General features: G+C 45.2%; 1 protein-coding gene across 4 annotated transcripts in view; it reads left to right on the top strand.

Moving 5' to 3' along the window:
* CLSTN1 (calsyntenin 1) overlaps positions 1-12866 on the top strand; it is a 60691-nt gene that overhangs the window by 31764 nt on the left and 16061 nt on the right. For all 4 annotated transcript variants that reach the window (XM_053400883.1, XM_053400884.1, XM_053400882.1 and 1 more), the window contains 4 exons: positions 5548-5756; positions 7209-7358; positions 8513-8698; positions 10562-10810. In XM_053400883.1, the coding sequence (XP_053256858.1) occupies positions 5548-5756; positions 7209-7358; positions 8513-8698; positions 10562-10810 (794 nt within the window). The remainder of the gene's footprint in view (positions 1-5547; positions 5757-7208; positions 7359-8512; positions 8699-10561; positions 10811-12866) is intronic.

Genomic DNA, 12866 nt, shown 5'->3' with positions numbered 1-12866 from the left:
CAGAATCCACTGACCCTCCTCCCACCTCTTCCCTAGAGAGCTTAATGTCATCAGCACACCCAAAGCCTTTTCATAGTACTTGGTTACATCAGGAGCAGACAGATTAAAGGGATTCAGTACATACACCTGTCGTGCCTAAAAGAGCCAGATGCATATTGGGTTGGAACAAGGTTTAGATCTCTAAATCTGTAGTCATATCCCATTCTCTAAGATGTACCTCTTGGATTTGCTCCTGTGCATATCTTGTACAGCTTGGGCAGGGTGCTGCTGCTGACACCCAGCTGCTCTCCAGCCTCTTAACATGGTCCAGAAGGCTTTGGTTGATGGGCAGCCTAAGAATGGAATGGATGAATGAAAGCATCAGTGCTCTTCTCCAATACACAGAAGTGGGCCCTAATGCTGTAGACCCTTTAATATGTTGTATGGAACAGGCCCGTCCTGGATGTGCAGTATGTATACATAGGGTCCCATTTTTTCCACGGCATGCAAAAATTCCCCCCCTTCTCCAGCACACAGCAGTCTTTATACACACTGTTCTCTTTCACATGTCCTCAAAGCTGGCCAAAAGCATTTGTTCATTGATGGGAAATAAAACAGTGGGTTCAAGGAATCTAAAATATGTAGTGGATCTTTTTGTACACCTACTTAGGCTCCCGCTGAAAAGAAAACTCTTGTGCGAATGAGACTGATGCTCTGTATATCATAACTTCAGTGGCTAGAATACTTTATGCAAAGGCGTGGGGTGGAAAACGGAAGCCTAATATACTATATCTAATAAAGCATGGGAGCAGGTAAATATTGGTAAGCTAACAGATATGCTATGGGGGTAGAGAAGCTGAGAGAGAGAATAATCCATGGAACCGAGTAACTTAATATCTCAAAAGAGAGATGGGAATTTCAGGACAGGGAATTGATTACATGTGTTTATGAGGACATAAAATTAATACAAATGAGGAAAAGTCAAAAGCTTTAAACAAAATGAAGAACAAGTCACTCATCAGCCCCAAGTATCCTTTTTTAACTCTTATATTTATTCTAGCTCTGTAATAGTAAAATTATTTACCGTATTTTTCGCCCTATAGGGTGCACCGGCCCATAGGGTGCACCTAGTTTTTTTGGGGGGGAATAAAGAAAAAAAAATTAATCCCCCCCCCGGCGCGGGGCTGGGGCAGGGGAAGCCCGAGCTTCCCCCGACCCCAGCCCCCAGAACAGGTTGCTGTCCTCAAGCCTTGGGAGCCTGGCGGGAAGTCGCGCCGGGCTCCCAAGGCTTGCGGAGAGCTGCGGGAAGCCCAGGGTGCGCTCCACTGCTCTCCCCAGGTTTTGGGCTGCAGGCTGCTGTCCTCAAGCCTTGGGAGCCCGGCGGGAAGTTGCGGAGAGCTGCCCGAAGTCTGGAGAGCGAGAGGGGTCAGTGCGCACCGACCCCTCTCGCTCTCCAGGCTTCAGCGAAAGCCTGCATCCGCCCCATAGGACGTACACACATTTCCCCTTCATTTTTGGAGGGGAAAAAGTGCATCCTATAGGGCAAAAATACGGTAATTCTATGCAAGTTTTGAAATTAAAGGCTTTAAATATTGCTGTTCGATTGTATGAAATAATAATGTTTATTTTTTAAATGAAACTGGTGCTCCAGACAGCGTTTGCATTTCCAAAGCTCAATCCCCTATTGATTTATTCTGTGTTTTGCTTACTGATAAGGGTCACACGTTTTTGTAATAACTTTTGAGTACAAGAGGCAGTCTCAGAAGTTCTTTATAGGTTTTCCTATTAAATATAAGCTATTGTAGTCATCTTTATGGTGGCAAATTTTCATGCCTTTAAGAAATGAGCTCACTTGGCCTTTACTTCAATAAATCTTGAGTTGTAATAAAAGCTATCAAATCTGGCTGACCAGGCCAATTGCCCTGTCTTTATTCAGTTCCCGTGATTCATTAGATGCCATTTATAGTTTATAGTAGGGAAAATAAATGACCAGCACCACATTTGCAAAGCCTGAGACATGAGAGTAGCTTTGGATGTTCCATGGAGGGACAGCGAGTGCTTTGCAAACCCCATTCTTCTTTATCGCTGTTTAATGTGCGTTAGAGATGCAAGGCATTACTTGTTCCTTTGCCCCATTGTGCCTTCTTGAAACTGCTCCCTTGCTTGCTGCCAGGCATGTAACTCCTAGGTGCTTGAAGCTGAAAAAGCACTCCATCTGTGTCTTCCTCCCTAGTACAGAGGTAGTCCAACATTGTGTCCTCCAGATGTTGCATTGCAAGAAGACTCTTAGCAACTTGGCTCTGCAAGGAACCCACAGTGCATAGTTAGACTATGCAGCCCCCTGCCGCAGGGGGCAGTGATGGCCAACAACTTGGATGGAGGGCAGCATGTTGTCTGCCTTTGCCCAAGTAGGTAGAAGGGGCCTGGGGAGTGTGGGATCAGTGGATTATTTCCTGTGGGTTGATCTAAAAAAACAAACAAGCTGCATTTTGATTACTCTCCCGTGTACTGGAATAGCTAGAAAGATAAAGTAGGCAGTTGGTTGAAATCGCATCTTGGAGGACATAGATGATGCCTTCCTGGAACAGATGGCCAAGCATGCAAAAGGAAGGGAGATAGTAGTAATGGGGGACTTCAATTACCCGGATATTTGTTGGATGTCAAACTCAGCCAAAAGCATAAGGTCAAACAGATTCCTCACTGGCCTTGCAGACAACTTCATTGTCCAGAAAGTGGGAGAAGCTACAAGAGGAACAGCCATTTTAGATCTGGTCCTAACCAATGTTGATGACCTGGTTAGTGGGGTAGAAGTGGAAGGATCATTAGGCGCGAGTGATCATGCTCTTCTGAAGTTTACTATACAGCGGAAAGGAGCAGCCAAGCATACTAGGACTCAATTTCTCGACTTTAAGAAAGCCGACTTCATAAAACTTAGGGAAGTGCTGGGTGAGATCCCATGGACAGTAATACTAAAAGGAAAGGGAGTTCATGATGGCTGGGAGTTTGTTAAGAGGGAGATAGTAAAAGCACAACTTCAGGCAATACCAATGAGACGGAAACATGGAAGGTGCCTAAAGAAGCCAGGGTGGCTATCTAAAGAACTTTTAACTGAGTTAAGATTAAAAAAGGATGTGTACAAAAAATGGAAAAGGGGGGAAACCACCAAAGAGGAATTCAAACAAATAGCCAGCACGTGTAGACACAAAGTCAGAAAAGCTAAAGCACAGAATGAACTCAGGCTTGCTAGAGAGGTTAAAAGCAACAAAAAAGGCTTTTATGGGTATGTTCGTAGCAAAAGGAAGAACAAAGAAACAGTGGGGTCACTCAGAGGAGAAGATGGTGAAATGCAAACAGGGGACACAGAAAGGGCTGAACTCCTCAATGCCTTCTTTGCCTCAGTCTTCTCCGATAAAGAAAACAATGCCCGACCTGAAGAATTTGGAGCAAATGATTCAGCAGAGGAAACACAGCCCAGAATAACTAAGGAGATAGTACAAGAATACTTGGCTAGTCTAGATGTATTCAAGTCTCCAGGGCCAGATGAACTGCATCCAAGAGTATTAAAAGAACTGGCAGATGTGATTTCAGAACCACTGGCAGTCATCTTTGAGAATTCCTGGAGAACAGGCGAAGTCCCGGCAGACTGGAGGAGGGCAAATGTTGTCCCTATTTTCAAAAAGGGGAAAAGAGAGGACCCAAATAATTACCGCCCAGTCAGTCTGACATCAATACCAGGGAAGATTCTGGAGCAGATCATTAAGCAAACAGTCTGTGAGCACCTGGAAAGGAATGCTGTGATCACCAATAGTCAGCATGGATTTCTGAAAAATAAGTCATGTCAGACTAACCTGATCTCGTTTTTTGACAGAATTACAAGCCTGGTAGATGAAGGGAACGCAGTGGATGTAGCCTACCTTGATTTCAGCAAGGCATTTGACAAGGTGCCCCATGATATTCTTGTAAAGAAGCTGGTAAAATGCGGTCTTGACTATGCTACCACTCAGTGGATTTGTAACTGGCTGACTGACCGAACCCAAAGGGTGCTCATCAATGGTTCCTCTTCATCCTGGAGAAGAGTGACTAGTGGGGTGCCACAGGGTTCTGTCTTGGGCCCGGCCTTATTCAACATCTTTATCAACGACTTGGATGATGGACTCAAGGGCATCCTGATCAAATTTGCAGATGACACCAAACTGGGAGGGGTGGCTAACACCCCAGAGGACAGGAACACACTTCAAAACGACCTTGACAGATTAGAGAACTGGGCCAAAACAAACAAGATGAATTTTAACAGGGAGAAATGTAAAGTATTGCACTTGGGCAAAAAAAATGAGAGGCACAAATACAAGATGGGTGACACCTGGCTTGAGAGCACTACATGTGAAAAGGATCTAGGAGTCTTGGTTGACCACAAACTTGACATGAGCCAACAGTGTGACGCGGCAGCTAAAAAAGCCAATGCAATTCTGGGCTGCATCAATAGGAGTATAGCATCTAGATCAAGGGAAGTAATAGTGCCACTGTATTCTGCTCTGGTCAGACCTCACCTGGAGTACTGTGTCCAGTTCTGGGCACCACAGTTCAAGAAGGACATTGACAAACTGGAACGTGTCCAGAGGAGGGCAACCAAAATGGTCAAAGGCCTGGAAACGATGCCTTATGAGGAACGGCTAAGGGAGCTGGGCATGTTTAGCCTGGAGAAGAGGAGGTTAAGGGGTGATATGATAGCCATGTTCAAATATATAAAAGGATGTCACATAGAGGAGGGAGAAAGGTTGTTTTCTGCTGCTCCAGAGAAGCGGACACGGAGCAATGGATACAAACTACAAGAAAGAAGATTCCACCTAAACATTAGGAAGAACTTCCTGACAGTAAGAGCTGTTCGACAGTGGAATTTGCTGCCAAGGAGTGTGGTGGAGTCTCCTTCTTTGGAGGTCTTTAAGCAGAGGCTTGACAACCATATGTCAGGAGTGCTCTGATGGTGTTTCCTGCTTGGCAGGGGGTTGGACTCGATGGCCCTTGTGGTCTCTTCCAACTCTATGATTCTATGATTCTATGATTCTATGATTCTATGACTTGGACTCCTTATCTACCCACACATTAGTAGCCTCCATGTTTCAATAATAATAATAAACATAAACAAAAACAGCTGTTATTTTAATGTATTTATATTCCACCTTTCTCCTAGTTTGGAATTCAAGGTGGCTTATAACATTTAAAAACATCACTATAAAATACAGAGTAATAAAAGTGAGCTAGTTGAAAAGCAATAGTTAAAATACATTAAAGCACATTTAAAACCAGCATTGAAATACAGTTTGCCCTGACAGCGGCCCAGTGGTCAGCATCATCTGCATCTTAGTTTTCTAAGGGCTGCCTGAATAATGGGAATAATGGTGGCCTCGCAGGGGTGAAAGGCAAACATGCAGGTTCGGAGCTGCAGAATTTTTTTAGAACGCTAATACTATTCTGTAAACCATAACTGGTTGATTGCTAGAGAATGTAGTTGGCTGGCTTTTTGTTTTGACTCTGCTGAATGCCAATAATGGGCTGCTACTCTGTCTCCAGAGCAACGGTGCATATCCAGGTGAACGATGTCAATGAGTATGCCCCGGTGTTTAAAGAGAAGTCCTACAAAGCTGCCGTTATTGAGGGCAAGAGGTATGACAACATCCTGAAAGTGGAAGCAGTGGATGCTGACTGCTCTCCCCAGTTCAGCCAGATCTGCAGCTATGAAATCGTCACACCAGATGTTCCCTTTGCTATTGACAAGGATGGTAAGTAGGACCATTGACTGTGTGTGTGTGTTTATACAGGGGTAGTCTCCATTTCACCCTGCTCTGTAAAAGCATTTAAATCTGGCATTTTTTATTTTTTGCGATTTTGGAAGGGAAAAAAAGCTCAACAACTGTCTGGAAATGTGGCAACCCTATACTAGGACTAACATTAGATACAAACGAGAGATGAGGAATCTGTTGCCCTCTGTGAGCTCCCATCAGACTCAGCCAGTGTGGCCAGTGATCAGGGATGATAGCAATTGTAGTCCAACAACATCTGGAGGACCCACATGTTCCTCGTTCCTGATGCAACAGTAGAAAATACCTCTTTTCATTGGTGCTTCAAATTTTCAGCCTTCAAAATGGGAGTATTTCAAACTTTGTTTTGGAGAGCTTTGGAGCTGGTTGTGTGCTTGTCATAGGCTACTATAGGAGATCAGGTGTGTCTAAGGAAAGTTGGAAAAAGACTTAATGTCTCTCTGCTGCCCATCCTACCCTGTGATGAAAAGTCACAGGGGAGGGATGGACGCATTCCACAGCAGAGGTTCTCAAACCGCTGGTGGACCATGAGCTCCATTCTGATGGGCTCCAGAAAGCTTGCAGAATTGTACTTGGTCCTGCATTTTATGGATGCTTTTTCTTCTTCCATTTTCTTTTCTGATGACTGGGATTGAGGCTGCTTTTTGACTGGGACCAGGTTGTTGAAGAGGCTAAAGAGGCCTAGTGCCCACAATTTTCTCAGCAGTTTTATTGTGACATAGGAGCTGTAGACTGAAAAATATTGTTAAAACACACACATCCTTTGATTTACGGAACAAAAAAAGTGCATTAAGATATCTATTGAGGTTCCCAGTGAGTGGTCTGCAGCAACTTTTGAGAACCGTCATTCTAGAGTACCCTGGACTCTTTAAGTTCACTTCATGCAAGAGGCACAACTGCTTGGTTAGTGTCTTGTTTATTTAGTGCATTTATATCCCACCTTTTCCTCCCAAAGAGCTCTAAGTGGTATACATGGTTCTCCCCCTCCTCATTTAATTCCCTCAACAATCCTGTGAGGCAAGTTAGGCTGAGATACAGTGACACGCTCCAAGGGCCACCTGGTGAGCTTCATAGCTGAGCTGGGATTTGAACCCTGGTCTCCTGAGTCCTAGTCCAGCACTCTTAAGCACTACAGCACACTGTAGGCTGAGCACTGCAAAACACTCTTTAGCACAGAAGATTTGATGGCAAAATAAATACTGGATTATCTACGTGCATTTTTTGTTTGCTTTCTGTTGATTCTCTACGTGTTCCCACTGCTTCCCGAACCCATTCACCAAGAAAATTCTCCTATAACCTGGCATAGGCATCCCAAGTAAATTTTTATTCACAACTTCTCCACACCCTCAACCTTTTCAGTGCACCAGTTTTTTTTTACTGAAAAACAAACAAACGCTTTCCTCCTGCTGTCAGGTTACATTAAGAACACAGAGAAGCTGAACTACGGCAAGGAGCACCAGTATAAGCTCACCGTGACGGCCTATGACTGTGGGAAGAAGAGAGCTGCTGAGGACGTGCTGGTGAAGATCACCATTAAACCTACATGCAAGCCAGGCTGGCAAGGTCAGTGCTGTTCCCCACCCACCCAATGCAGTGTTACAGCATTGAAATTCTTTCTAGTGCCTATTGCCAGTACCCTTTTTTGGGGGGGAAGTGGTGTTGAAAGTGTTGGCAGAGCAGCTGTAGGTGTCCCTGGAAGCCACTTCCTACTTGGATCCACTTTAATCTGGGTTTAGGCCTAGTGGATCCAGGGTCTAGTCAACCCTTGCAGAGGGGCGTGGGGTTCTGGCCATTCTGAATGAGTCAGTGATCTGACCACTCCTGAAAATAGTAACGGTACCACTCTGTTCTGTCTTGTTCAGTCCCCATCTGGAGCTTCATGTCCAGTTCTGGGCACCACAATTTAAGAGCAATATTGACAAGTTGGGACTGTGTGCACAGTAGGGCAACAAAGATGATAAAGGGTCTGGAAACCAAGCCTTGTGAGGAACAGCTGTGGGAGTTGGGTATGTTTAGTCTGGAGAGGAAGAGATTAAGAGGTGATATGATAGCCACCTTCAAATATCTGAAGGGCTGGCAGTGTCACATGGAAGACAGTGCAAGCTTGTTTTCTGCTGCTCCAGAGGGTGGGGCCCGAACCAAAGGATTCAAATGACAATACAGGAGATTCCGACTAAACATTAGGAAGAATTTTTCGAGGGTAGGAGCTGTTAATCGGTGGAATGTATTTCCTGGGAAGGTGGTAGACTCTCCTTCATTGGAGGTTTTTAAACCAAGGTTGGATGGTCATCTGTCAGAGATTCTTTAGCTATGATTCCTGCATTACAGGGGGTTGGACTTAGATGACCCTTAGGGTCCCTTCCAACTCCACAAAAGCCCACCCTGGGCCTGATGGTTTGTGACAACTACCACCCAGTTCCCAATACCACCCCTCCCTCCCTTTAGGAAAGGTGTTTGAGAGGGTTGTGGCACAGTAATTGCAGTTACTCTTGGAAGAAAAAGATCATTTGGACCCATTTCAGTTCTCAGCTCAGGCCCGGTTGTAATAGGAAGTAAAATATTTTTAGTTCCTAACTCATCACCTTTGTTCTTCTGAGGCTGTGGTTTTGTACTTCTTTATATTCTCTGCTTTCTTTTAAAATTGGATTGGTTGAGGTTCCAGGGTTTGCTAATGGATCTTTACTGTTCTCCCCTACCCCCTCCATTTATGAATTCAGGCTGGAGCAAAAGAATGGAGTACGAACCTGGAACTGGCTCCCTCGCTCTCTTTCCCAACATCCATCTGGAGACATGTGATGAGCCCATCACCTCCGTGCAGGCCACAGTTGAGCTGGAGACCAACCATATCGGGAAGGGCTGTGACCGAGATACTTACTCTGAGAAATCCCTTCACAGGCTCTGTGGTAAGTTCCTTTGGTCTGACTTAGGCCTCTCGACAATCCACGCCTTCCTTTCATCTTTATCTCATTTCAGATAGTCAGTGCAAAATCTGCATAACCCACCCCCCACAAATCAGTACTTTTAAAATCTTAAAACTTTATAAAATTAAACTATTTTGCTGTTGTTGTCATCCGTGTGTCTCGAGAGACAACAGAGTGCATTTCCAGGAGTAAAGTCAGACTGCTGAGTCAGCAGCACCGAAGTGACCTCCATGGGGTGTAAACCTGGGAGACCTGGGGTGCCCAGAAAACAAGACACACCCCTCCCCCCCAGTCTTGCTGGTGTGATCCAAAGGGAAGCAGAGCAATACATCTTCTCCTGAAGATATTCCGCAAGGCAGCAGAGGTATAGGATCAGAGTTTTATTTCTCCTAAATGGGCTACCTTCTCAGGTTGATGAGCCCCATCTGCCCCTGTAATAGAACTAGAATAAATATTATGAATGGAAGTAACTATTCTTAATAAAAGGAGCAGATACTTCATCTGGTGTCTGTAACTTGTTCTTCGTTTTGTTTGAAGCCCTCAGCTTTTCTTTTAAGTGCATTTATTTCATGTACTTTGTACAGTAGGCTATTTTCTAAACACACAAATGCACACTTCTCTGTCCTCCTTCCATGCAAGCAAAGAGTCAAAAGACACATTTCCAGCCAGGCAAATACAGTGAGTGAGAGAGTTTGTGAAGCAAAACCAGTGAGACAGATAGCCTGGAGAGGGTCCTATGGGTCAGATAGAGAACTCTGGAGGGTTGCATTTGGCCCCCTGGGTCTGAGATTCTCCATCCCTGTTGTAAGCATTGACAGACCAGAGGTGGAGGAAGGTGGGCACTCCCCTTTAGCATGTGGCCTTTAAAACAAAGGATAACTCATTTATTTGTGTTACTGGTTTATAACCCTCCCTTTTTTGTTGGTGTGTTGGAAGTGGCTAATGCACACCACCACTGGCATGTGAAATATCAGTGTGAAATTATACCAGTCTTTATCTGTTGCGTGTGAGTTGGTCTCTTCATCATCAGCTAGCCCACAAGTTTTTATTCACAGCTTCTCCTTCTGTCTGCCTCCTCTGGGAAAGACCAGAACTAGGCCATAAACAGTGCAGAAGGCCGGAAGAGGCAAGTGCAAACCTGCACCTATATCCCTAATAGTGTTGTATTATTCTCTCTTAACTGTAAGCTCCTTTGGGAGCCAATCTTGGCTGCATAGCATGGTGTCAGTATCCTTACGAACAATTCCCAGTGCAAGCTCTTGAGAGATGGCTTTGGTCTTCCTCCATGGCTCCTGTCAGCTGAACATTTCTCCAAGGGAATGAGCAGCAATGGCAATTGTTAGGGCTGGGTTTGGTCCCTTCCCTTGCTCCTGAGAATTAAACAGCCTCTGAGTGCAGCAGCAGCAGCAACAGTGATGGCTCATTGAAGGCTGAGCTTGAGGGACTGGATGACAGAAGCCATATGAGAGGAGGGAGCTGTAAATAGTGATGGATCCTTCTTCAGTTTGAAGCAAGAACTCAACAAGAGAAGCACAATTACAGCGTAATGCAGTTCTCAACACAAAGTGCAGAGATACTGAAGGCAGTGGGACCTGGATATTGGCCAGTGGGTTAAATGGAGGGGGGCATTTTTAAAGCTGTGGGGTTCTGTCTAGCTCCACTACAGTGGAAGTTCAGCAAACAATGCTGACTCTGAATTCTTGCTGCTAATTCTGTGAAAGCCTAGCATTTTGTCCTAACAACAGATCACACACACACACACACACACACACACACACACACACAAACAAATGTGTTTCCTCTGTTGGCAGTCTGCTGTGACATTGTTGATGGTTTTAATTGCAGGTGCTTCCTCTGGCACAGCTGAGCTCCTTCCTCCTCCGAGCAGCACGGCAAACTGGACAGTAGGCCTTCCGACTGACAACGGCCATGACAGCGACCAGGTCTTCGAGTTCAATGGCACCCAAGCCGTGAAGGTCCCAGACAACGTTGTTACCGTCAACATGAAAGAGCCTTTTGTGATTTCCGTGTGGATGAGGCATGGGCCTGGGGCCAGGGAGAAGGAGACCATCATCTGCAACTCAGACAAGACAGGTTGGAACGGGTGGAGAAGGGAACCCTTGGGCTAAAAAATGGGGGATTTTAGTTCTGGCTGAACCATTGCAACACCACAGAACGTTAGCAAACATTCCAAGTTCTGTGAGTTGGAGGGAGGGAGAAGAACCTGATTGCATCTGTGTAAGAATGGTTGTCCAGCCCTCACCAGGATGCTGCAGTCTGTTCTGATTTCGTGTGTTTGGTGTGGGTGAGGGGCAGGGTTGTTGGTGGTGGGTAAATGTATCTGATTCTTCATGTTAGTGGCAGTCAGAAGTGTGGGAGTTGCTGCTTTCCAGTTTTCTCCAGCAGGTGTTGCAATAAGATCCCTCAGTATACTCATAAAAAATGAACGGAGTGCACAAAAGTCTTGATTGACATTTTCTGGGAAAACATGTTTTTCTCTTCTGTCCTGCATTTTCCCTCCCCGATTTCTTTGTCGATAGCATCAGTCTTTGAATGATACCAACAGTACTCTGGAAGGTGGTATTGAGACAAAAGAGATGCGATCATTTGGGTTTTGTACATTGCACCTCAACAGTGCAGAAAGGAATTTCGTGTCTTGTCATCTTGAGGCTGAAGCAGCCATTCTGAGCAACTAAAACTTTGATCTCCCAAAACTTAACCTAGCCTTCCCTGAGACTTAGTTGAACTACAGCTCCCATCAGTCCCAGGCAGTCTATCAAACAACATCTGGAGGACACCTTGGGAAAGGGCCTCTTCCTCCTTTTTGATCAGTCTCCACTTAATAAGGGGGAAAGATCAAGGCATATCAGTCGAAAGCTGGCTGTGTTCAAAAGTGCTCTCTTCAAGCAGAAGCTTCCATGCTTTCACTTAAAAGAATTGGGGTAAGGCCAACTTAAGATGTTTCCCTTAATTAAAAAGAGATCATCTGGGATCCTGAAAATAATTAGGTTGGAGATGAAGCTTTTAAAACATGGGTGAATTATTCCATTCATTCTTGGATGTGGTTATGCAGAAAGATGCTCTCGGCCACAGAGAATTTGATTCCTGAGTACAGCAGATTTACATGACAGTTTTCTCTTATCTTGGTAGTAGTGGCTTAAAGATGGATTCATGTGAACGCATCCCCCAGTGTGTGTTGGTGCGTTGTGAATCTTTTCTGCCCCTTCCTCCCAGAGGGCTCCAAAAACCCTGAACTCTGTGGCCAACTATTGTTGAGCAATCTGGATTTTTTTGCAGCTTGTCAAGCAAGCCTGTGCTCTTGAAATCCATTGTAATTCAGACCCTTTCCCAGAAACTAATTCCATGCTTTTCAGCACAGGGGAACTGTCATTAAATCCATGCACCCTTATCAACAAAGTTGCTTTTCTGGGTCCCTTTCACACTGAATGGGGAAGCAGGGGTGCTCTTGTGTGAAAAGCCACCCCGGCTCCGAATTCCAGGCTGAAGGCTGTCACGAGACTAGCAAACCAGAATACTGCCATTTATTCTTTCACTTCAATGCTGGCCTATTTCTTCTTATTGCACCTCTGTGCAAAATTTGGCTGAGCCATTAGTTAAGAAGCGGACATTTTCCTGAAATGTCTTGGACTGTCAAAGAGCAATTGCTATGGAACTGCCCTAAGGGGAGGCATTTCTGCCATGGAAATGGTCTCCCTTTGATTAGGCCTCCTGCATCCTTTTTTGCTAAGCACCTCCCTTTACTGCAGGGGTAGGGAACCCTCGAGCTGAAGGATGCAGAGTTGGCCTGCCAGGCCATGGTATTTTGGGGCAAGCCACGCCTATCCATCCTACACCTTGCTGTCATACCTGACGTCAGGTGTGGGGCAGGTAATGGCAAAGCTTCAAAGATAAACATGAGAGCTTAAAGTGAGTTTCCTTTGTTGGAGTAAGGCAGCAGCGTTTTCCCTCCTGGCACTGCTGCTTAGCCATCTGAAAAGCAGAGTGCAGGGCTGTTTAAAAGCCCTCATGCAAGCAGCCCTCCCCACTCTTGACACTGCAGTTTTCTGAAATTTAAACAGCAGCATGGAACTTCTTCAGGCAGCTTTGAAGTCCTGACAATCGGAGCTTCAAAGCACAGCATTTCTGGATG

Source organism: Podarcis raffonei, chromosome 8 (genome assembly GCF_027172205.1).
Source record: "Podarcis raffonei isolate rPodRaf1 chromosome 8, rPodRaf1.pri, whole genome shotgun sequence".
Taxonomy (NCBI): domain Eukaryota; kingdom Metazoa; phylum Chordata; class Lepidosauria; order Squamata; family Lacertidae; genus Podarcis; species Podarcis raffonei.
This window is presented reverse-complemented; position numbering and strand designations above follow the sequence as displayed.